The 25,483-nt window shown below is 43.2% G+C and overlaps 1 protein-coding gene across 3 annotated transcripts in view; it reads left to right on the top strand.

Moving 5' to 3' along the window:
• SCAI (suppressor of cancer cell invasion) overlaps positions 1-25,483 on the top strand; it is a 538,528-nt gene that overhangs the window by 342,100 nt on the left and 170,945 nt on the right. For all 3 annotated transcript variants that reach the window (XM_069241740.1, XM_069241742.1, XM_069241741.1), the window contains 2 exons: positions 6,975-7,061; positions 21,782-21,880. In XM_069241740.1, the coding sequence (XP_069097841.1) occupies positions 6,975-7,061; positions 21,782-21,880 (186 nt within the window). The remainder of the gene's footprint in view (positions 1-6,974; positions 7,062-21,781; positions 21,881-25,483) is intronic.

Here is a 25,483-nt window from a genome sequence, read left to right as displayed (position 1 = left end):
AATGTATTCTCTGAGCTAATCCAACGAAGCACCCATTGCAACTAAATCTAAAGAAAGAACCGCTGATTAGTGAGAAGCTAGTGCAGAAGAAACCGAATAAGAACAGGCATCAGAGGCGAAGTACAGATATCTCAAATCTTCAATTAAAATCTGAGGCTAAGTGAGATTTTGGCAAAGAGAAAAGGAGCAGAGGGAGCTCGAGCAGTGGTTCTTAACCTGTTGTCTGTGACACTTACTAATGGAGTCTGCAAGTGATTAAATAATTAATATTAGATGAATAGATTATATATAGTTAAAAAAACTAAATGTAAAAATATTAAATAAAACACTCTAAATTTGAGGGCATTTGAAATTGTAGGATACACATTAAGTTGGTGTATTTAACTTGATTTGTAGGAGCAGCTTAAATACAACAAACAGAATCTAGTATAGACGCTTGGTGGCCTCAGAATTCATTAGGAACAAAAAGACCAAGTAATATGCTAGGGTCTAGAATATTGCTTTGCCTTTTAAAATGAAAGCAAATGTTGAAAGGCTCAAATCTTTAAGATTATCATTTTTGTATACATTTTGTGTGTGCATTTGTTTGATGTACACTGGGTTCTGTATTTCAATGGATTGTTTAGTGGAAATTGCTTAGAGTGTGGTCCCGGTTTCCAGTAGTTATTCAGTGGGTCTCTAGAGAAGTAAAATGATTAAGAACCACTGAGTTGAATGAGGCGAAAAACCTAACTGAAGTAACATTGACAGAGATATCGTAAAGGAGATTTTGCATAGATGGCCTCGATCGCTTTGGTGACCTGGTTGCCCCTTTGGATCATCCCAAAAGAGAAATAAGTATTCCATCCACATTTCAGAGGGATTGTTTCTGTAATCTGGCCACATAGCAAATCTAATCCATTTTTGTTTGTAACGTTACAGGTAAGCGCCTTTCGTCGGCGTATAGATTTCACCTAATATTTGTCATTTTGAAGATGCTTTGTAATGACTGCAGCTACTATCGTAGACTTAAGAAGGTGAATCCGTAAAATGCCATTCCCTTTCCGAACAATTAAACAGAAGAGGATTTTAAAGTCAAAAGTGCCATGTTGATGAACCTGCTAATATGAGGAACTAGTCTTTGCAAAATGCCCAAAACATTTGGAAATAAAGACCCAGACATGTGCAGCCTTAATGTGCATATAAGACATTGAAAGACATACCTGTTGTCCAGCAGCAAAGAAAGAGGCAGGACAAGCAGCCAGGCCTACGCCCTTGTAGTCACTAGGGCTGAGGTGGATGTCACTGACACCAACAGAGGTGATCACTAGAAGGCCGCATGGAAGATGCAATGAATGGCTTCACAACTCCGCATTGGAGCCTCTGGTTGTATGTGCTTTGGATAAAAAAGCAGATCACAGCAAGAGACCCTGCCAAAATGTTTTCTGCAAACCAGTGTTGATGATTATATGTAGGATGCAATACCTGCGTGTTCCAAAGCGTCGGTGATGCTGACACAATGGGCCCGCCTGCGCGTCACATCAAACAAAACATCTCGGCGGCTAAGAAGGAGATCGGCACCCCGGGCACAGTTGATAGAGCCAATCTCTTTCCTAACTGACAAGAGGTTTTGTTTGAGATATATATATATATATATATATATATATAGATATAAATATATATATTCACCAAGAAAACCCGAGATACTGAGGCTAAAAAAAGTGGCGGTCCGACCATGGTTTCGGGAAAAGCCATAAATAAAGCAACAAGAAAGGTCAGGACACTTCCAGTGAGATTTAAACTTTTACTATCATACAGATTCTTCATATATATATATATATATATATATATATATATATATATATATATTTAGATTTTTTTGATTGTTTTTTCACCAGGTTGACAAAAACCAATCTGATAGTGAACCCTTTCTTAAAGAGAAAATATTGTCTAAGAGTTACTTTCTTTTTTTGTTGTTGTTGGCTCTTCTACCGAGGGTCCTGTCTCCTCAACCACCTCTGCCTTTCCCTTCCCCTCGTTTCTTTAGGGCTTGGTTCCCATTTTGTTTTTTTTGTTTTGTTTTTACAAACTATTTACTTCATTGACCACTTGCCTCCTTTCTTTCATAAACTGCTTACTACCTGTATCGTTTTACTTCTGAATATTTTTTTGCAATCCCCTTAAATGACTCTGGCATTACTCCCTTTTTTTGCAAACACCTTACTTCCACTCCCACTATAATTCTATTCTTTTTGTTACAAACCCCTTATTTCCTCTCCCTCTTTACTCATTTTTTAATAAAATATCGTATTCCCCTTCTACTTTATTCCCATTTTTACGAACCCTTACTGCCCCTCCCTCTTTCCTCACATTTTTACTAACCCCTTATTCCCCCTCCCATTTTCCATCCCTTTTTTTTTTTTTTTTTTAACAAACCCGCCACTAGCACTCCTTCGCCATCCATGTCTTCTGTGCCCTGTGTTCCTAGTCCCTTTGTAGGTCGAACCTAGCAGCGCACACGCGCTGCTCTCGCGATATGCTGTAATCTACTCTGTGGGCTTTAACCATGCCCATCTCACGCCCATCACTTTCATTTGTTCCTTGGCGTGCCTTCCAAAATTCCCTTGATTTCGTAGATAAATGCTTTACATTTTTCCCACCTTGAGGCTGTTTTGTTACCTCCTTTAAGTCTGACCCTGTTACATGGATTATTGCAGGATTGGCCATATATCTTAGTGTGTTGCTCTACTTTTTCTTTTGCCTCTCTGCTTCACGCTCCGTGGCCGTATGTTGTTTCATCCTCTTCTTTGTTTTTTGGGTATGCTGATGTTTCCTTTGTGCTGTCTGCACCCAAAGGGTGCAAGCTGGAGGAGGGTTCTTTTTTATGGGCGAGCACAAAGTGCTCCGTCCATTCTGTAATCTCTCTTTGGGCTTCAAACCACGCCCATGCCATGTCAGTCACTTACATTGGTTCGTAGGCTTGCCTTTTAAAATCTGCTTGCTTTCATTTGTGAAAGGCATGCATACGTCATGCCTTTTCCGGTGTTTAGCCCACCTACACAGCACCGGTAAAGTACCAAAAACATACGAGGCTCAATGTTTTCAGCCTGGAGTCCGGACTACTTTATCTTTTTATTTTCCACGCAGCGCGACCGCGCTGCATTTTACATAGCGCTTTATTTTTTTTGCTTTACAATGCTAATAGCTCTAACTCGAACAAATGCGAGACCATTGCATTGAAAATGCTTGTTATTTATTTACGTTTAAGTTTCATATAGCGCAAACTCAATCAGAGGAGCGCTTTACATGAGTACCACTTACATACAAGTTTTGCAGTTGAAAAACATACAGACTGGCACATTTTAAACAGAAACAACAGAGGAATCATAATGCTGCTCTCCCAGCACAGCGGGAGAGCCAATACTACAATATTCACTGCACTCAGGAAACTCGCCCCATAATGCTTTGCTGGGCATTTCTTTTACAAAACATTTTTGTCCATAACCCAGCCTGTGGTGGTCCTAGGACAATGGGACCACCATCAAAGTGTTTAGCACAGCATGCACTTTCTGTCTAGGTCGACACACTAGGTTGGGGGAGACGCCAAAATAATAACATTTCCCACCATTCAGTGTCTTTCTAAGGTCTCTCATGGCTGGAACTTTTGTTTTACAGCTGGGAATAGTTTGTGTTTTAAGGGCCTTGTTTGTAATATTATTCTAGTTGGCCTGTTAGGCTTGAAAGTGGGTAATGCATTCTTGGAGCTAAATATATGGTTGCACTGCATTAAATTCTGACATTCTGTTTTTATGTGGTTATGCTGTCTAAGAGCAACTATATGGTTACAGGACCATGTTTCTTACAAATGCTATTTTTACTGTGGTGCCCTCTAGAGGATGTTCTGCGCATTACATTCAAGACACTACAGTATTTGCTGCACTCGGAAACTCTCCCCGTAATGCTTTGTGGGGCATTCCTCTTACAAAACATTTTTGCCTATAACTCACTGTGTGGTGGTCCTAGGACAATGGGACCACCATCAAAATGTCCAGCACGACACACTCTTTCTGTCTAGCTCACATCTGGGTGTCACACTAGGTTGCGTGGTCCCCCCAAAAATAACCTCTCCCACCATTCAGTGTTTTTTTAAGCTCTCTCATGGCTGGAACTTTTGTTTTATAGCTGGGAGTAGTTTCAGTTCTAAGGGCCTTGTTTACCATAACATTCTAATAGGCCTGCTAGTAGGACTGCTAGGCCTGAAAATGTGTAATGCACTACACCCTCTAGGGGCTGAATATATGGTTGCACTGCATTGCATTCTGCCATTCTGTTTTCATGCGGTTATGCCCTCTAGTAGCTGACTATATGGTTACATGACCATGTTTCTTCCAAATGCTATCTCTATTGTGGTGCCCTCTAGGGGCTGTTCTGAGCATTGCAGGCTAATGCCAGTTGTAAAAAGAATGCACAAACACAAAGTTTATTTCAGATAAAGGTTTTTATTGGAGGTACATGATGATTGCAAATGTTTTATTAATCTCTCCTTATTGCAGTTATGACCATGAATCATGCCAGTGTAACATCCTTATTAAACTATGAATGTCTGAACATTTTTTTATATGTTTGGGTGAAAATTCTGGGGGTGGGGGGTCACCAGTGGTTGCACAATGTCTGCTATGGTACGTTCCATCTGCCAGTGTCATGTACTGCTTGGCTAAATACTTATAAGTACCCAAAGGTGAGACCTATTGGCTATGCCAGTGCTTGTTTTCCTTCTTACTTATTTGTCATGCTGTCTTCACAACGAACATTTAGCTATTTTTATGGAGAAGGTATTTTGTCATTCCAACTTTTTCTCAAAAATGAAGTTTCATCAGAATATATTCATCAGGCTGACTTTCTTCATTTTAGAAATTCATTGAAATAACAAATTCCAGAGTCACTAGGAACAGATTTCTTGTAGAAGTGGAATATTCTGATTGTGACAGACATCTGAATTCATTGTTGTTTAATATGACTCCTTTTTTCTGTTTTTAGTTTTTCTGACTCTCATTTATGATTCACTTTGTTGATTCTGGAATAGCTCGGGAACTAAAGTACAAAGGCAGAATGCAGAATTGGGAAAAGTAATTATACATAATGAGCAAGTCTTTGGTGCACTAATTTGAGCAGATCTTGCAGGAAAGAAATCATACAGATATCGGCAAAGCCATTAGATCTCGCCTTTGGGGCCCATTGACTCTAACAATGGTTCTAGTATAGATGGGTAAACAAAAGGAAAAAAGTAGCATGGGTGTGGTGAAGTAACATGGACGGGGAGGGGGCGGAGAGTATCACCGGGAGCTGAGAAAGCAACAGAAGGGCGGGGAGAGAGGGCAAAGTAGCACGGGCACTGGTGGGGAGGAAGCAACACAGAGAACATGGGTGGGGGAAGGAACAGGAAGGGCATGGGTAGGAGGAAGGAAAAAAGAGGGTTCGGTGGGGCAAGGAACATGGAGGGTGCAGTGGGGGGAAAGCAAACGGAAACAGAGGAACTTTGGGGAGCAAATAGAAGCGAGAGAAAGCACGGCATGGAGGTGGGAGAGGAGAAACACACACATGGAAAAGCAATGTAGAGGATAAGCACACAAGGTCATCAAGGAGGAGGGTGGGGAGAGAGAGGCACACGGGGAGAGAAAGAGCAACATGAGCGAGCATGGAGTAGGAGAAGTACAAGGGGGAGAGTGGTGGAAAGCATATGCACTCTTGTATAATTCTTAAACAAAAATAAAAATGTATTGCTTGAAAAGGGAACAGTAATGCGTTCATATTCAAGGGGAATCACAAATAAAAGAAGGAAAGCCCACAAATGTTGATGTATAAGAAACAAGCAAATGAGAGTGACAGTGAAGTCAACTAATGGTAAAGAACGGGCGTGCTCTAAGCCCACTCTACTCTAACAATAGTTTTGCAACAGTGCAAGAGATGTCTAGTAGGTGAGACCTAAAATGGCCATTTCCCTCACCTCTCCCTCACCTCTCCCCTCAGGGGCTGGAAGTAAAAAAGCCTGTCCTGCAATTGTGCCTGCGTTTGATAAATATTTTTCTGTCTGTGGGACCAGGAAGGATTTAGTTGTGAGACCCCTCTCATTGCCCCCGCGATCTTGTCCCAACCCCCGGATGTTTCAAGTTGTAACCCTAGCCCAACCCCGAATGGTTTGTTTTCATTGCTTCCCCAGTCTTGGATTAGGACAAGAGTAGGTTGATAATGGCCACACCCTTACTTTTCCCAAAGGTAGGGTGTTTGCTCCCTTCCACCCCTACCGGGTCCAAGAGCAGGTGAGGATTCTGTCAAATAAAACAAAAAGCCCTCCTGACTTCTCATAGCTGCCCCACTGCTGGATCCACAAATTGCAAGTATGGCACCGGGGCACCTGCAAGGCCCAGTTAAAACCCGGCACTTCAGACACACAAAAGGTGCTTGGAGGATGCTTTGTTAATTGCTTGGGGCAACCACGATAAGGACCACTCAACCTTTCATTCTAGTTTGAGTGGTCCTTATCGTGGTTGAAACCAGTAAACAGATCTGAGTAGCCAGCATTTAACACATAATTACTTGACAGTTCTTGTACTTCTGTGACCAATTCTATTGCTTCATAAATACCAAGTTTCATTCTAGTGAGTTCAATAAGTTGAGCACCAGTGAGCTTGATGCTAACAGCATCTTTTATTTACAGCACATTAAACACCTAAAACTGTAGTAACACCAGGTGGATTTACAGCTCTTTTACTGTTGTTGTTATTGTACATTGTGTACCACTCTGCATTTGAGACACAGCAAGTTTCATGACATTCCCGGTAGTACACCTGCAAAGTTTAGATTGGAAAAGAAAATTGCCATTTAGTGGGCCCAGAAAGTTCTTACTAAAGTATCTGTTCTGTGGCCCTCTGAGGTATTTATGTAAATTGATTTTTTAAAATATTTAAGGATGTCTCCTTCTCTTTTGTTTCAAATAGACAAATACTGGACACCAGGTATGGCCTGAAACGGTGGCAGATCGGGGAGATTGCATCTAAAATTGGACAGCTGTATTACCATTATTAGTAAGTAAATCCTGATGTTTATCATTTCTATTTATTTATTCAATCAAGTCCTCACCACACAAGTAGTTACAGATGCATGCAATCTCAATAGAGAATTTGTAGGGATCACCATGCAAGGATGTTCTACTTACTGTGCAAGAGGGAGGCGGCCATAGCATCCTTTGATGGAAACTGATGACCGGTGCAGAAAAGAAAGCATCTCCATCTTAAGGACAGACAAAGTGACCCAAGCACCTGATACTGTACACGAGTTATGTTCGATTTCCTTACTCATGTGCACAAAATATCACTGCTTCTAGGTGCTCATAAAACACCATTGGGTTTAACCTTTTCACTTTTCGTTTTATGAATGCTACCAACATATAGGGCACCTATGATGTAATTTTAGAAATAGCATCTTCGGGCCGCGGGTTGATTGTGTTTTGTTTGGAGCTACAAAGATCCCAATGCTGCCAGGGAAAAGGCGTGGGTTGGGGGTCCAAATGGAATCCCAGGTGATTGTTTTTTATATGACCTGTATGGTGCCTTTCCTAAGACCTCTGTTCGGAGTAATATTAAAATTATCTATTATTCAATCACCATGGCATAAACTGCTACAACTGTGTGTGTGTGTGTGTGTGTGTGTATGTGCATGTGCACGTGTGCATGTTTGTACATATATATATATATATATATATATATATATATATAGTGACTGTGCAAACTCCAGTCATTGCCAGCCAGATTGAGAGGTCAATATCTTCGGTAAAGGTTTTGGTAAACGGTAAATTTCTAGGCTTACTGAACATGTAGCAACAAATGACATCATTAGGCTTTTTCAGGCAGGAAAAGGTACTGGAACATTCTCCCGATTTTTTTCAGAAATATGTTAAACTGAAAACGAACTGGAGGATCTGCCTACCTTTTCTGAGTGGCACAAAACTTATTGCAACAACTGAGAATGAATTGTGGGAGCTGCTTTTTGCATCTGAATGTGACTGCATCCAAATGTTAAAATATTTAGATTTTGATCTTGGGTCAGCTGTACACAGCCCAAAAATTGCTCATTTTTTCTGATGAATAATTTTACCCTCAGATTCTTCACCTTAGAATACTCCTCAGGTACCTGACTGAATTTGGAAACATTTTCCAGCAATGCTTTCACGTCCCAATAGGTGGCGCCAAGACGCTCTTTACCACCTCAGAAGTGACGGAGTAGAATCGCATATAAGCACCAGTCCTGTAGCAGACGTCGGTTTCTTGCTTACCTCTCTTGGCCCCCTGAGACGATGAGCATGAACATTTACTAATGCCAGTGTGCCGATTCCTAACTTGGGACATTTTTAGATGCTTAAAAGAGGCCACTCCACAGAACTTGGAGGTGAGGTGAGAGGTTGGTGAGGAATCTGTGTGTGTTACCGAAGTTAAGTAACTTGTTCGTCTAATGGATACTTCTAACCACAGATACCTCACCTTACAATAAATACCAAAACAGTACCTCCCCAGGTGGAGATTCTGTGGAGTGAATTCAGAACAAGTCTTGCAGAACTGAGCGGGTGGTATATTCTTCCCACTAGAGATGACTGTCAAGGAAGTAGTGCTTTGTGCACATATGCACTGATGCCCACATCACCGCCTGCAGATGCCAAGGACAGGCACTCTGCGTGCCAACGCAGTGGAGCAGCCTTAGCCCTGGTGCAATGGGTTCTAGGACCTTCTGGTGGTTGCTCCTTGGTCAATGCAGATCTTAATGCAGAGGACTATCCACTGTGACAGCAGCCGTTTCTGCACAGCCTTCCCTTTCTTTGCCTGGGACAGCCCCACAAAAACCTGATGGTCTGTGCGGTGCAAATTTAACTTATCACATTGTTGATTGATTTAATCTGCGCTTCTCCAACCAGTAGGTTGCAAACTACTGGTAGCTCACCTGGTACCTATAAGTAACTTTCCTGTGCTGCCTCGCCTACTAAATTAGAAGCTTCTGTTTGGTTGAAATAACATGTATCCCAAAATTAAAAACCATGTGTTTGAAGTGGAAATGTGTGTATTTTTAAAACTCATCAGCTTATGTTTGAAGAAAAATAGTTGGGTTTCCAAACTATATAATAAAACTGATATTTCAGTGATAAATCATGAGATGCTGGGGAAACACTAATATTACCTCGTCCCAGGGGCACTGCAGCTATGGCTGTCGTGTATTCACTATATAGAAGTGACATTCCAGGTTGGGAAAGCCTTCTTTACATTCCTGCCAGCAACACTGTCTGATGCCCTGAGGTGATCACTGCTGGCAATTTAGCATGAGGTGGCCGCAAATGTCATTTTGCCTGGCATGGTCACTATTAAAACACTAACAATATTAGTATCTCAGTAGGATCTTCATTAAAAATGAGTAACTCTTATTACAGAAAAGGGTTGGCAAAGCCGGCTTTATTCAGACAAAAAAATGGTATCACTGCGGATGCCTCTTTTGTCCGACAGTATTAATTTTCCCAGTTGATGGACTGGGCAAAGGCTTTTGTCTGCAGAATAAAAATAAATCTTGAAAGAATTACATTTAATTAAAACAGGGTGTAAATAATAATTCCTTTGTTGTCATGAAAATGTTTTGCTTCTTAGTTTGTGTAAATTTATGTTAAAGCACAGACACTGCTCTCCAAACAGCAGTTATTTGAAGAGGGTGCACACAGAAGAGAAATCCTAAAGTTCTGATGTCTTTAATCTCATAGTGCTCCCTAGCCGATATGCCTTGCATATTTTTGTTCTGCAAAGCTGTCTCTTAATGCCAACAGGTTGTTCTAGAGCTGCATACTGTGAATCCAGAGTAGGATGAGAACTCAAGATGACTTCTAAAATGTAACAGGGTATATGTCAAATAAAATCAAATAATTTCTTAAGCGCACTACACACCCGTTAGGGTCTCAAAGCAGTGGTGGGGGGGGAGGGGATCGTTGCCGGTTACTGCTCAAAAAGCCATGTTTTAAGGTGCTTTCTGAAGGTTAGGAGGCCCTGGGTCTTGCGTAGGTTGGTGGGGAGGGAGTTCCAGGTCTTGGCGGCAAGGTGGGACAAGCATCTGCCACCGGAGGTGGTGCGTTGGATGCGGGGGACTGTGGCGAGGTCGGCGGAGCGGAGCTGTCGAGTTGGTATGTGGAAGTTTACTCGTTCGTTGAGGTAGGCCGGTCCAGTGTCGTGGAGGGCTTTGTGAGCGTACACGAGGACTTTGAAAATTATCCTTTTGTTGATGGGCAGCCAGTGTAGGGGTCTGAGGTGGGTGGATATGTGTTCGTGGCGGGGGAGGTTGAGGATGAGACGTGTGGCTGCGTTCTGAATTCACTGGAGTTTTCTTTGAAGCTTGGCTGTGGTCCCTGCGTAGAGGGCGTTGTCGTAGTCCAGTCTGCTGCTTATGAGGGCGTGGGTGACTGTTCTTCTTGTTTCTAAAGGAATCCATTTGAAAGTCTTGCGTAGCATGCGAAGAGTGTTGAAGCAGGAGGATGATATGGCGTTGATTTGCTGGGTCATGTAGAGAGATAAGTCTAGAACGATGCCAAGGTTGCGTCCGTGGGTGGTGGGTGTTGGGGGTGGTCTGAGGGTGGTGGGCCACCAGGAGTCGTTCCATGCTGTCTTGTTGGGGCTGAAGATGTTGATCTCTGTTTTGTTTGAGTTTAATTTGAGGTGGCTTGCTGCCATCCATTTGGCGAAATCAAGGAGTCCGGCGTGCAGGTTAATCTTGGCGGTGGCTCGGTTCCTGGTGAGGGAGATGATGAGCTGGGTGTCGTCTGCGTATGAGATGATAGTGATGCCGTGGGGGCAGAGGATGTTGGCAAGAGGAGCCATGTAGATGTTGAAGAGGGTGGGGCTGAGAGAGGATCCTTTGCGACCCCACAGATGATCTTGGTGGCTGTAGACCGGAAAGGAGGGAGGCGAACTCTTTGGGTTCTTTCGGCGAGGAAGGATGTGAGCCAGTCTAGGGCCTGGTGGCGAATTCTGACATCCAAAAGGCATGCGCGGAGGGTTTGGTGGCATACAGTGTCGAAAGCTGCAGAGAGGTCTAGGAGGATGAGGGTGACGGCCTCGCCCTTGTCCACTCTGGTCCTGATGTCGTCTGTGCAGGCGATGAGGGGGGTCTCAGTGCTGTGGTTCTTGCGGAATCCAGACTGGGAGGCGTTGAGTATGTTGTTTTCTTCTAAGAAGCGAGACAGTTGAGCGTTAACTATCTTCTCAGTGACCCTTGCGGGGAAGGGGAGAAGAGAAATGGGACGGTAGTTTGTGAGGTCTTCTGGGTCTGCTTTGGGTTTTTTGAGAAGAGCGTTGACTTCAGAGTGCTTCTAAACGTCTGGGAAAGTTGCGGTGTTGAAGGAACTGTTGATAACGGCACGGAGCTGGGGAGCAATGATTTGGCTGGCCTTGTTGAAAATGTGGTGTGGGCAAGGGTCTGTTGGGGAGTCTGAGTGATGGAGTTCATGGTTTTGCCGATTTCTACGTCGTTGGTGGGGGTCCAGATGTGTAGTTGGGTGGTGCTGGAGGGTGTTGTGGTGTTGGTTGTGTCTGTGGTGGTGATGGTGGGTGCTGATGCTGTGAAGCTGTTGTGTATGTCTGCGATTTTGCTGTGAAAGTAGTTGGAGAGGGAGTTGCAGAGATTTTGGGAGTGTGGAGGGTCGATGGTGCTGGATTTGGGTTTGGTGAGTTCTTTGACGATGGCAAAGAGTTCCTTGCTGTTGTGTGTGTTGTTGTCTAAGCGTTGTTTGTAGAAGGATCGTTTGGTGGCCTCAATGAGTTGGTGGTGTTTGCGCATGCCTGTTTTGAGGGCGGAGAAGTTGCTCATTGAGGGTTTTTGGCGCCAGGCTTTCTCAATTTTTCGGCATTCTCGTTTGGAAGCCTGGAGTTCTGTGGTGAACCAGGGGGCAGTCTTGATGGTGCGAATGTTGTTGTTTGTTTTTAAAGGGACGAGGGAGTCTGCGCAGGTTGCTAGCCATTGTATGAGGTTGTGGGCGGCAGTGTTGGGGTCGTTGGTGATGGGAGGTGGAGCTTGTGTGAGGTTGGCGATCAGGTGTTCTTTGGAGATCTTGTTCCACTTGCGGTAGGGTGTAGTGTGTTGTTGGTGGTGGGTGGGGGGTTTCATGAAGGAGAAGTGGACACAGTGGTGGTCAGTCCAGTGGAGTTCGGTGGTGTGGGTGAAGGTGATGTGGCTGCTGGAGGTGAAGATGGCGTCTAGCGTGTGTCCCGCTGAGTGAGTGGGTGAGGTGACCAGTTGCTTGAGGCCGAGGTTCGTGATATGTAGGAGGAGATGTGGCCTAGCGGCTAGAGCTACTGACTTTTGAACTGGGGAACCAGCCTCCAATCCCTTCCAAGACCCAGGACCTTCTCACCTTCAGGAGACTCCTCAAGACCTGGCTCTTCGAACAGTAGCAGCTCCCCCGGCAAGATATTTTACTTTGAGATTTAGAAGAGGCAGTGATGGGATTCCAACCACAAGAAAATCATTATTTGTTGTCAACAATTTCACTGCCCACTTCAGATATTGGCTTGTTTGGACTAGCCCCTTCCAACTATTCCTTTAAAACAGTTTAAATCATATCTTGGATCAGCCCAGCTGGGTATTTGTACCTGTCCTGCATTTGTCTATTGGGTACATTATTACATTTTCTAGGGAGTGCTTTCATTGCGGTGCATGAGGTGAATTGTTTGCAGCATTTGGCAGAGATCTTTTGATGAATGAAAAAGTCATCTTGAAAAGGTGGCTTAGCCCACTCATTGCAGAACATTTACATGATACCCAAGTGCCGACATGAAGTATGATCTATGTTAATGAACTAGAACATTTGTATGGTGTTATTTTTCAGTAAAATACTTTTTTATGCAAGAGTACATTAAAAAGCAGCTCCTTGCCACACTGTACTGCCTGTTGCAGACACTGTTTTACCAATCGCAGCACATAGTGTAGGGCCTCAGCCAGGAAACATCAAACATAAAGGCAAACACCTTCAAAAAGATTAGAGAGAGCCTTTGATGTGTCTTGAAAGATAAACAACAAGGTCATCTGAGGAATCCATCCTGAAGGCAAGCAGTCTAAGAAGGCAATTGGAAATGGGCATCCCAAATTAATGGGAATCCTATTTTTAAAAAAATGATCAGAGAAGCCATTGATCAAATTTGGTTTTTGGCACCTGCAGTCTCAATGGTTGCCAGATTTCTGGGAGATTTTAACGTTTCTCTTTTCAGATCTCTCCTTTACAGCTTCATGGCTAAACATATTCATTCAACAGAAGTCTAGCCTTATAGACCTATATGTGTGATAGGAATAGACTGCAAGTTTTTCACCCCGGTAATTTGAATACAGTTGAACAAGTGGTTAAAGATGTAGGAATGTGGTCACCGGTCCAAGTAGGGTTTTGGTCAAGGTTGTTAATAAAAGATAAGATTTTCATCAATGATCCATTATTCATGGATTTACAACTAATAAAGCTTTGCTTTGCCAGTCTGGATTTCTCATCTCCATTTCACTTGGTGCATAGTGAAAAATTGTGGCAGTGGTGGGACCGAAGCATATTGAACACATCTTAAAAAATATAAACCAAATCCAATGTTCTGGTTGTACTTCAAGGTCCAGACTGAGAGTCAGACAAGGCTCTGTGCTGGCTGTAGTCCAGGTTTGCCTCTCCATAAGTAATATGTACATGTTACTTGTCCCCAAAGATGTCCACACATAGATGGATTTTAGCCCCACTTCACCAAATGACTCAGTCCTTCTATCGCAAACATCTGAAGAATGTAGAGCTCAACTCCGTGCAAAGGTGCAGGTTTTCTGCAAAACAAACCTAGAAATTAACCAGCGCAAAGCTTAAAAACATGATTTTCAGTAGGCGGCACCAATTCAACCCACAGAAAAGATGCTGGATGGGAAGGAATCTCTTGAAGTAAATGCCTTCTCCTGTTTGGAGGGTGGCAATAGCGAATACCGTGATCCATAAACCACTCATCAAAGTCTGCAAAAGCCGAACTAGCAGATAAGACCCTCAGCCACTTCACAGGCAGAAAGAGGTGCTGTGAGACTAGGGGGCAGACCATGGTTGAAGTGAATGTCCCCACTGCACAGCTTCTTCTTTGGTGCTCTGGAAACCAAGCTTGTGTAGAACCCATTTTGGACAAAATGAAGGAGCTCATTTATGCGATCAATTCAGCCACATCTCAAGAGGCATCTGGATGGGTAGGATCTGGGCAACACGTCTGAAAGTTGAGTCCCCAACCAGGGGCTTCCTGGCTCTAAATCAAGACCTGATCAAACAGTAGATGAAGTGGGCAACTACCATTGGGGATCAATCAGACAAGTGATGTAAAAGCAACTTAAAGACAGTCTTTGGGAGACTGAGGATAGTTTACCAATCATCAGGCAGCGTCTCAACCTCCGGCCATGGCGGCCGTTTGCCATTGTGACCTTTGACACCCGCACGCTTGCCGAAAACCAGGCCAAGGGATTATGCTAAATAGAAACATTTGTTTCTATAATCTAACTCTTGTGCAAAGTATTAGGGGTTTGATGGTGTTTTGCTGTCATTACAAAAAAAAAACTCATGTGAGGTATGAAAAATATCTGAGATATTGTTGTCCAAAGCCTGACAAAGCATATTTGGATACCTAGTCCCTCATTGCAAGAGCCCATTGTCCTGGGTTACTACTGCTTGGCCTAATAGTGCAAGGACTGGTCGGTGGGATATTACAAGGAGATTTAAAGTTAATCCCCCATGTGTAATTCTGGAACAAGCAGAAACTGCAGAAATTAGCACTGCCTGGCCTACACCCACAATTCAACACCTGGACGCATAATTCCGGACCTTTCTCCCCCAAGGACAAACTTCTTCAGGTTTGACCTGGAGGATTTATCCCCAGAAGTTAATGTAGTATTAATATGTAATAACATTTCAGGCAGACATTCATGCTTTTGACCCTAGCGGTATCAGGTGCAAACTAGTGGTAGGGGGTTTACTATCTATTGCCGCTATGTTGTCCTAAAACTGGTAATCCTAGTTTGTTACAACAAGAAATGGGGAGCACGAGGATAAATCAATAGAAAAGCTTTTATTTGCAAAACAAAACTAATACGTTTGCAGAACTCTAAATAAGTAAAACTTCGCTAAAATCGCCACACATCCTTGTTTGAGCACTCGTATGTACTTGCTAATTATCATTATTACTATACATTAGAGAATGCGCTGTATTACATTCAATATAGACATTCCGTCATTCACAAAAATTCAAAAGAAAGACATTTCAACATTCACACAATTCAAAAGAAAATATTGATACAACTAAATTAACAAATCAAAAATCACCACGACTAAAAATGGATATAAACATTTTGTGGCTATTTCTTCCCTATTCAAACAAAAATTATGTAACCAACTGGTGGTATATATGCTTGCTACCTCGGGGTGGATTATGAACTCTAAGTATATGTATATTCCACCTATATCACTTTCAGTGTCGGCCTCTGTACCGGCTTGGCACTTTCCTTCTCGGGTATGCAGTTTCAAAGGTTTTTGCAAGTCTGAGACTCATTTTTTCAGGACAGTTTATTATAAAATGAACTGTAAAAGAAGAAAATCCGTTGGTAAAAATTGTATATAGTAAAAAAGGTTGAGTCCACAACAAAGGCTTTGTAGCAACACAACAAAATTAGGCATTGCTTTACAATCACGTTATGGTACAACATTTAGGGCCACATGTAGCAAAGTCAGATTTTGCGAATCGGAAATTGCGAGTCAGTGCGACTCGCAGTTTCCGATTCGCAAAATCGGATGCAGTACGGTGTCTCAGACACCGACTGCGAGTCGCTATGGGGGTTGCAAAGACCCACCTCATTAATATTAATGAGGTGGGTCGCATTTTGCGACCCCATAGCGAGTCCCTGCACTCACAGGGATGGTGGCCTGCTGAAGTCAGCAGACCTCCATGTCTGTGACTCCTTTTTAAATAAAGCAGTTTTTTTTTGTATTTTGCAGCCCGTTTTCCTTAAAGGAAAACGAGTTGCAAAATAAAAAAAAATTGCGAAACCATTTGGTTTCGTTTTTTCAGAGTAGGCATTGGTCCACTGGAGCACCCCCTGCTCTGAAAAAACCTTGTGGGCAACATTCACAAAGGGGAAGGGGTCCCATGGGGACCCCTTCCCTTTTGCGAATGAGTTACCACCAGGGTGACACTGGTGGTAACTGTGAATAGCTTTGCGACCGCATTCGCAGTCACAAAGCAATTCTGCATTGCAATGCGAGTCGCAAATAGGAAGGGATACCCCTTCCTATTTGCGAGTCGCATTCACAATTTGCGAGTCGGTACCGACTCGCAAATTGTGAATGTGCATCGCAGAAGGCTGTTTGCATGGCGCAAACTGCACCATGCAAACGGCTTACTACATCTGGCCCTTAGTGAGTGAGTAACGAGCGAGTACAAACCAAATGGACCATATGTAAGGACTGAATGTACAGTAGCAGTGTAAATACTATAAGTGGGCTTTTAACAGAGTACTACAGTTCCGGCAAACTCATCTCAACCTCTGCGTTTAGGCAGGGCAGCGCATAGGATTCCAACCACTTTTAGAATGAGAAGGCACGCTTTAAAGAAGCTTCTGCACATTATAAACCAATGCCCTTTGCATATAGCCAAACAAAGCAGATTAAACCTCACTAAACATGCACATAATTTATCCCCGCCACCCACTTCCCTAACCCCCCCAAACATCCTAAACTGTAGTGTATGCCTCATCAACCTTCTCATGCAACCTAATCTCCAGTTGGCTTGCTGAAAGCAAACTTTGATCTGCCTGTCAACACCCAGCAAACTGCCTTATTACCCCCACCAAGTAGAATACAACTCATTCTCGTGCCCCCGGCTTAACCAGCCAATCACCTCACAGTCTACTGGATTGCTCTACTCCCCCAAAATGGCTGGGGGCACACTTCCGAAGTCGGCTGCTCCCCTAGCCCCAATTCATCTAGTCGGAGGGTCCCTTTAGATATCTTTAAATAGTAAAGCAATCAATTCCAAAAACTACTGGGGTCTGATTCACAAACTGCAATTTGTAGTGCATAAGGTAGTATTACCTACTTACTATAAAATGCAATTTTCAAACCTCTGGGTAGAGATCTCCATCTCTGCCTTTCCTGTCTTGTCTATGCGTAGATCCCGGACAAGAAAGGTTAACTACTTAGTAGTAAACATGGGAGAGACCAGTGAGAGTTGTAGAAAATCTGAAAATGTACTACTCAATGGGAGGGAGTTAGAGAAATGTGAGGAGGTGTCTATGGCTAGACCTGCTATTACAGTCACTCAACCACAAAAGAATAAGACTATTGTTATTCACAAACTACACTTATAAAGTTATTACAGCTCTAAAGGTTTCAAAAAGGCTCAGGTGTACTCCTGCTGAGCGGTGGAGTAAGTCAAGTAGCACACATGGCCAAGCGCTGCTACTGTAATTCACTCCTATAGAAGATAATGAAGGCGGGGAAAAATAATACTCATGGGAGCAAATGTTAAATTAATTACATAATTTTGATTTTTTTAAAAATATATTTTATATTAAGAAATATATATATATAACGAATAATGTTTTTTATGTTTGTTTTAAAATGATGTGATACATTTTTTAAATAAACTTCTATTGAAAACACTTAAAAATTAAATTAATTCAGCACGTGACGAGGCAAATTTACTGCAAATTAAATAAAAATAAAAAAGCTAGTGAAGGGAGACGTTTTTGTAATAATTGTTTTAAAAATGTAAATTAGATGATATATTTAAAATAACTATTTAATAGAACTTTAATTTGAGCTAGTGCGCTGGAACATTTTTTCATTGTAGCTTATTAATAATTTGTTAAAATTAATTTACGTTTCTGTTAAACATGAAAAATATTTTTTATATCTTTTTAGAAGAAAGAAAAACATTATTATCTCTAGACTTTCATATAGTGAGATCTCCGCATACATGTGAAAAAAAAATGCTACTGGTAATTTTAGACTCATAAATTCTGTTGTAGGAGGATCCACCCACTGACTTGAGGCTGGGGAGGCATATAAATCTAAACCTTGTTTTAAATTGACACTCAGAAATGATTAATATAAAAAAAAGCACAGATGTATACCGAGGTGCCGGAGTAGATTTACACAAGTATATCTAGACATATAAATGCACTCTGTGAACTAGATCCTTGGTGTTTAGATAGGGATGTTTTCTAGTCATTCTCTAGCTAACACTTCCATAAAGAAGTCCAATATTACCAGTCCAAGTCTTGTTAAAAAGTCTACCTTTTTAGACTTTCATCTCAGCCACATGTAAGCTCACCTGACCTCACTTATCTTCTAAAAAAGCGTAAGGTAATAGAATGAACTTACAGAATTAAATAAGGAGATTTCCTTTAAGAGGTTTAAAATGGTTGCCTCCACAATCCTAAAACGCTGTACTTGCCAACATAACATCTTAGATCAATCTTGGCCAATATTGACTGCTAGGTCAAAATGTATTTAAAGATTAATGATCAGAAAATAAATCAGCAGTTCTAAGAAAGAGATTTTTGGTTCACTGCTCCAAATTCAGGGCCTCTTTTTGACCCTGGCTGTCTGAAGACTGCCAGGGCTGTGGTTGCGGTCTAACTGCAGACGGGCCAGCGGTGAAGACCGCCCCATTACGAGTGTGGGGGTTTGGCCTCTGCCAAACTGCCACATCCTCGCTGGTACTGCCAGGGCAGTAGGACAGCTGGGCCGGAGAAAAGCACATCCGGGCCGGCTGTCCACTGAAGACCACCAGCGGTATTAAGAGTCATCTGACCGCCAGGGTTTCCGTGGCGGTAGCACCTCCACCAAAAACCCTGTTGAAAAGGCTGATGGCGACAGGAAATTCCTTTCCCGTTGCCGGCAAACGACTCCCCCCTTCCAAGACAGTACCCTCTCCCTCACTTCCAAGAAAGCATCCCCTTCCCTCCCTCCCAAAACAGGCCCCCTACACCCTTCCGAGACAGCACCCCCCCGCATACACACGCACCCCACATACACGCATTCACCAACATGCATACATACACACATTCACCAACATGCATACATACACGCATTCACCCGCACCAACAGACAATCATTCACACAAACATACCAACACGCAATCACTTCAACAATCACACACCCATACTCACATGCATACACACTTACATTCATACACACAAACACACTTACATTCACACACGAATACACATTTATATTACCACACGCATACACAACACCCCCCACTCTCCTATCCCTCTCCCTTGTCAGACAATCGACTTAACTTGTCTGGCGAGGATGTCGTCCGCCAGGGAACAGGAACAGGCGCTTCCACCCCTGGCAGCACCCTGCCAGCAGGACACCGCCACGCCGTATTACTGCTCGTAATACGGCGGGCGGGTTCCTTGTGGCATGGCGGTGATGGCTGTGGAACTGCCTCTGTGCCGCTGACCGTCAGCACGACTGCTGAAGGATTTCCTCCCAAATTGTGGCGAAAATCCTTCAGTACTCGTGATATGATGGTCGGTAGACCACCAGCACTGGCGGTCTTCTGGCCCCCGCGGCTTCGGCGGTCTGTGTAAAAGATTGCCAAACTCAAAATGACCACCTCAATCTCTAAACGGAGATATCAATCAATGTGGTAGTCACTGGGGAAGGTTTACACTTTGTACTTTTTATGACCCTTCATTGAAAATGTTGCCATATAGACAGGGCTTGTGATGAGTTAGCTAATTACCACCCATGGTTGGGGGCTGGGGGGCTTTAACATCACTCTGAACACTACTCTAGACTAGTCCAACTCCTACAAAGTGGTCTGAATAGAAGAGAATAGAATACAACAGATCCTTATAATAATGATTAGGCTCCAGGATCTTTTGCAGTGTTCAACTTGTGTGATGCTTGTAGACAGTAGTTGCCTCACAAAAGCCAGTTTACTTCCTACTCACACTGCCTGTTCTCATATTGACCGCTTCCATTTTTTCTGTAATTAATTATCTACCGCCAGTCATGATCTCTGATCTCTTCGTACTTTCAATTGACACCTTGTCCTTCCGAACAAGGAAGATCTCTTAGTGAATGATGTTTAATTGCTATGTCTGTAAGATTTTGAGTTGGGTTTGGAATAAAATGTATAATATGATTAGTAAACTCTTAACTGCGTTGGCGTTGCTCTGATTTCGGATGCCCGAAAGGTGGTTGTGCAGAGACTTTGTAGAAGCTTCCGGATTAGCTCAAATAAAGTCCCTAAGAAGAAGGAGGAAATGATCTGGCAAGACCCCTAAGGACATAGGGACTTACATGCCTAACTTGGGTTCACAAAGTGATGCAAGGCTAAATCCCTCATCTGTAAAATTTGCATGTTACAAACTCGACTTTAAAATGACAAGAGACCTACGGTGGTGTATCCAACAGGCGCGTAGGACCAGATCTTAAGAGATTAGGCATTTCTCTGGCCACATGTTTGCACTTCCCTACAAATACATCACTGAATGAAGCCACAGCAACAAGCTAATTGCTGACACTGGCAGCATTTACAGTGAACCAGGAGGCATTTTGGCCTGTTCTGATCTACACTTTAGTCCAAGGAGTCCAACTGTTTGACTAAAGAAATAGTTTACCTTAGTAGCTTTAAACCAGCTAGTTGAATGGGGAACAGAAAATTAAACTAACCCAATCCTTCTCCATTGAGGACTTCAAAGTGCTGGCAAAGAGATACTGAAGCTAAAGTGATTGGGGCTGCCAATTTCATTATATCAAAACTTTTATTAATGAGCGGAGTCAATTGCTTTTTGCAAAGAGACAGTTCTGCATGAAACAACATATAGCCCATCCTACATGGAATCAAGCTATGGGATGCCCACATTTCATCTCACCGGATACACTGAAAGGAAAATAGCTCTGTAAGTTTCTCGTTGGTCTTTAAGCTCCAGTGCTCAAGACAGACTCATTTCCTGACCTCAGTCACGCTTCTTCTTATAGCCAAGGTGTTTCACTGTAGTCTCAAGAAGGTAGGGGTTGGAAAATCTCATAGGGGAATGCCATCTAAGTTGTTTTAGTAATTGGAAGGATGACCTCTGAATAATATCAAGTTTTTTTTTTAGACCACTCTAGCATTGCTACCCTTTAAACAGGATAGGTCCAGATCAGCTGTTTGAGAATTGATATCAGAACCAAGCATTCTACACCAATGCAGGCTGTTGATCATCAGCCGAGTGGACATTTGTGCCTATGTAACACTAGATCTGATTCCCTCTTTAACATTGACATTGTTCAGAACATCTCAGAAAACATACATTTTTTCACAAGATGTTTCAACGTTCTGCTTCCTTATGTTTCGAGCATTGGCAGGTCCTAGAGCACAAATGATTTGTAGAGTATGTCGCACAAAGGAGTTCATTCAAGCTTCACCTCCTGCTTGTATGATTTTATTCTTATTTTCATTAACATACAATATCCTTGTACATAAGATTAAAATGGATTAATGTTGTCACTCATAGAATAAGAAAAATTAAAGCAAAACTTCACAAACAATGAATATAGTGTTGGAGAGGAGCTACCTTAGAATATTTCATGTTGATTGTTTCAGTGCCTAATGTGCCCCTCCATAGTCTGTTGATAGTTTTTTGGACATCTTCTGTCATTTGTATAGCCCTCCTTCCTGCTTGTACCTTAGTTTCCATCTAATAGATGGTGATTACTCCTCTGTTTCTTCCACAGCTTACGTACCTCTGAAACAAGTTACCTGAACGAGGCCTTCTCCTTCTACTCTGCAATCCGACAGCGATCTTATTACTCTCAAGTCAATAAAGAAGACCGGTAAGACTGATCAACTCAGGGGTCTTCCCAAACGTTAGCTTAACCTGCAAACTCCTGTGTGTGCAGACGGTTACTTGTAATGCACATGACTTTTTCATTGTAGAGAAGCATGGGCTAAAAAAGGTACGTTCCGCAGTCCCCATCATTGCCTCCACTCACTTATAAAGGTTTGAGGCTCCGTGTAGACACACAACACAAAGTCCTTGGAGATTTGTTGGCGGAGATCAGTGCTGGAAAAGCCTGTAGCTCGACTGCTCTGTCCTCACCAGCGGCTGTCATTGGTGTCGCTACCAATTACTGCCCTAGTACTAAGGGACATGCGCATAACTCAAACTGGCAGAAATTAACTGCAGCCTAGAAGAGGAGACAGGAAAGCAATAATTCCCTTCCCATTTCTTTTAACTTGGAGGCTGTATGGTTTTTGACACTTCGCCAATCTGTTACCGCGATCTGGGCTCCATGGTCACGCCACTGTGACCGGATAGCCCAGGGGAGGAGGGCCGAGTTGTCGTTGCTTGCTGCTTTCGTTTTTACCCTTGACCAATTGATCAGTAGCGAGTCATTGTTCTGTGTCACACGCAAGAGAACCAGTCTTACCTTTGTCATTACAGCATAGGACATGCACACTTGCATTATGAAGCCTGGTTTGACCTCTTGAGCGTGCACTAAATTTTTGATCTGGAGCATACCCTTTAGAGGCACTTTGATTTTAACCGAATCCTGACTGCTCTAGGGAGCATTTCTCGAGGGACTGCTCATCAGGTTTGCGGCTTGGGCATTGGGTACAGACGCTCTCACTCTAAGAAGGGCCTTTAGCACATTCACCTTATTACAGGTTCATGCTATCTTTTTGTAATTTTGTGTGACTTTTGTTGAGAACGTTTTTCATTTTTAGCTTGCAGCCTACTAGACAGCGCAGCTGTCTGGTTTACTAAAGACATCTTGGGGACATTCAGAAATTTGACCTAGAAATGCATCATGCCCATTGCTTGCCATTGGCTTTGTGGTTTTTAACTCACATTTTCTTGTTTTCCATTTGCTGGCTTTATTTGTTTTGGGCTGTCCAGCTTGAGTTCGTAGCTTCAAAGGGCTGTAAATCTTGTTCTTATCTCATCACATTTGGTGGTATTCAAAAACTAAGGTCAAATGTCAGTAGCTGTCTTTCAGGGCACTTGTTTACTCTTCTTTCAATTACTTCAAAGTGAGAGGATTTATGTGACAATCTTGCTGGATAATGGGGGTCGGAAATAGTTTTTTTCCAGCACACCACAACATTTAAATGATCTGTGTAAGTATTTCAGAATATATCAGAATTAGGAACACAAATGAAGCACATTTTTTATTATTTCTGAAGTGTTGGAGACAAATACTTTAATATGATCAAAACAAATCATTTCACTAGGTGATGCAATTTCCACATATTTACGTTTGTGTGCTGTACAGTTTTGTAAAACTGTAAGTCTGTACAAATGTAATGGTAATTTAAATTAAAAATGTGTGTTACCACACAATAAATACTCCACTCTATGCCTCTCCCCTGCTCTCTGCCCCACTCCACACCACTGCACCCTACTCTACACCACTCCACACCACTGCAGTCTACAGCACTCCACTCTATTCCACTGCACTGTATGCCACTTCACACTACGCCTCTCTACTTTACCCTGTACAACTATACCCTCCCCCAGTGCACTCTTCACCACTGCACTCTACACCACTCCAGTCTAGGCCACACAAATCTACTCTGCACAACTCCACTCTACGCCACTCTGCATTCCTGCACTCTACTGCACTTTAATGCCAATACATTCTACACAAATGCACTTTACTCTAGCACTCAACGCTTCACCCCTGCACTCTATTCCATTCCACTGTATGCCACTCTAATCTACTCTGCACCACTGCACTCTATGCCACTGTAGTCTACGCCATCACACTCTTTGCCACTCTACGCAACCCACTTCATTTTACTCTAAAACAATCTACTTTACGCCACTGCACTCTGACACTGTAATCCACTTTGTGCCACTCCACTCTATGCCACTGCACTCCACCCCACTCTACTTTTAACCACTGCACTTTACACCATTGAACTCTACACAGCTGCAGTCTGTCACTGCACTCTTTGCTAATGTACTCTACGCCACTCTACTCCACTGCACTCTACTCTGCAACACTGCACCCTCTGCCACTGAACTCTACACCACTCTGCGCTGCACTACTCCACTCTATTATTCCATTCTACTCCATTGCAGTCTATGCCACTGTAATCTACGGCACTACTCTGCACCACTCTATGCTGTGCTACTCTGCACCACTCTATGCCTCTGCACTCTGTGCCACTCGACTCTTCTCTGAACTCTAGGCCACTGCATTCTGTTACACTTGACTCTGTGCCAATCCGCTATCTGCACTCTACTCTCTGCCACTCTGCTGTGCGTCACTCTACTTTGCACCACTCCTCTTTGCGACACTCCACTCTGCACCACTGTACGTTGCACCACTGCATTGTATACCACTTTAGTCTACGCCATCACACTCTTTGCCACTCTACGCAGCACCACTTCACTTTACTCTGAAACAATCTACTCTACGCCACTGCACTCTGACACTCTTATCCACTTTGTGCCACTCCACTCTGTGCCACTGCACTCTACCCCACTCTACTAATAACCACTGCACTTTTCACCATTGGACTCTATACAGCTGCACTTTGTCACTGCACTCTTCGCTAATGTACTCTACGCCACACTACTCCACTGCACTCTACTCTGCAAAACTGCACTCTCCGCCACTGAACTCTACACCACTCTGCGCTGCACTACTCCACTCTGTTATTCCATTCTACTCCACTGCAGTCTATGCCACTGTAATCTACGGCACTACTCTGCACCACTCTATGCTGTGCTACTCTGCACCACTCTATGCCACTGCACTCTGTGCCACTCAACTCTACTCTGCATCCTAGGCCACTTTACTCTATGACACTCAACTCTGTGCCACTCCGCTATCTGCCACTCTGCTGTGCGTCACTCTGCTTTGCACCACTCCTCTATGCGACACTCCACTCTGCACCCCTCTACGCTGCACCACTGCACTCTACTGTGCACCACTCTACTCTACGCCACTGCATTCTACGATGCTGCATTGTGTGCCGCTGAATTCAGTGCCACTGCACTCTACCCCACTACTCCTCAACATTATATGCCAATGCACTCAACTCCAGTCCACTAACTCTATGCCACTACAATGTATGCCACGCTACGCGCCTCCACACTATTCCACACCAATACACTACAATGTCTGCCACTCTACTTTACAACACTCTACTCTTCCCCATTCCACTCTACTACACTCCTCGCCACTAACTTTTAGCCATGCTGAACAGCGGCCACGCTGGTGTACAACATGGCTAAAACACATTGGCAAAGCCTGTTGCTCTTGCATAGGCAACGCCTATTGGCTTTGCTAGTGCTTGTTATGGTCAGGCTTGAAAGCACAGTTGTTGCCAGACAATTATGTGAGAACCACCAGGAAAGGGGCTTTGACTCCACCCACATGTTGGGAGTCGTGAGTACATGCTTTGATGGGGCAGATGTGCAC

Source organism: Pleurodeles waltl, chromosome 6 (genome assembly GCF_031143425.1).
Source record: "Pleurodeles waltl isolate 20211129_DDA chromosome 6, aPleWal1.hap1.20221129, whole genome shotgun sequence".
Classification (NCBI taxonomy): domain Eukaryota; kingdom Metazoa; phylum Chordata; class Amphibia; order Caudata; family Salamandridae; genus Pleurodeles; species Pleurodeles waltl.
The sequence above is the reverse complement of the archived record's forward strand: the minus strand, read 5'-3'. Positions and strand labels throughout refer to the sequence as shown.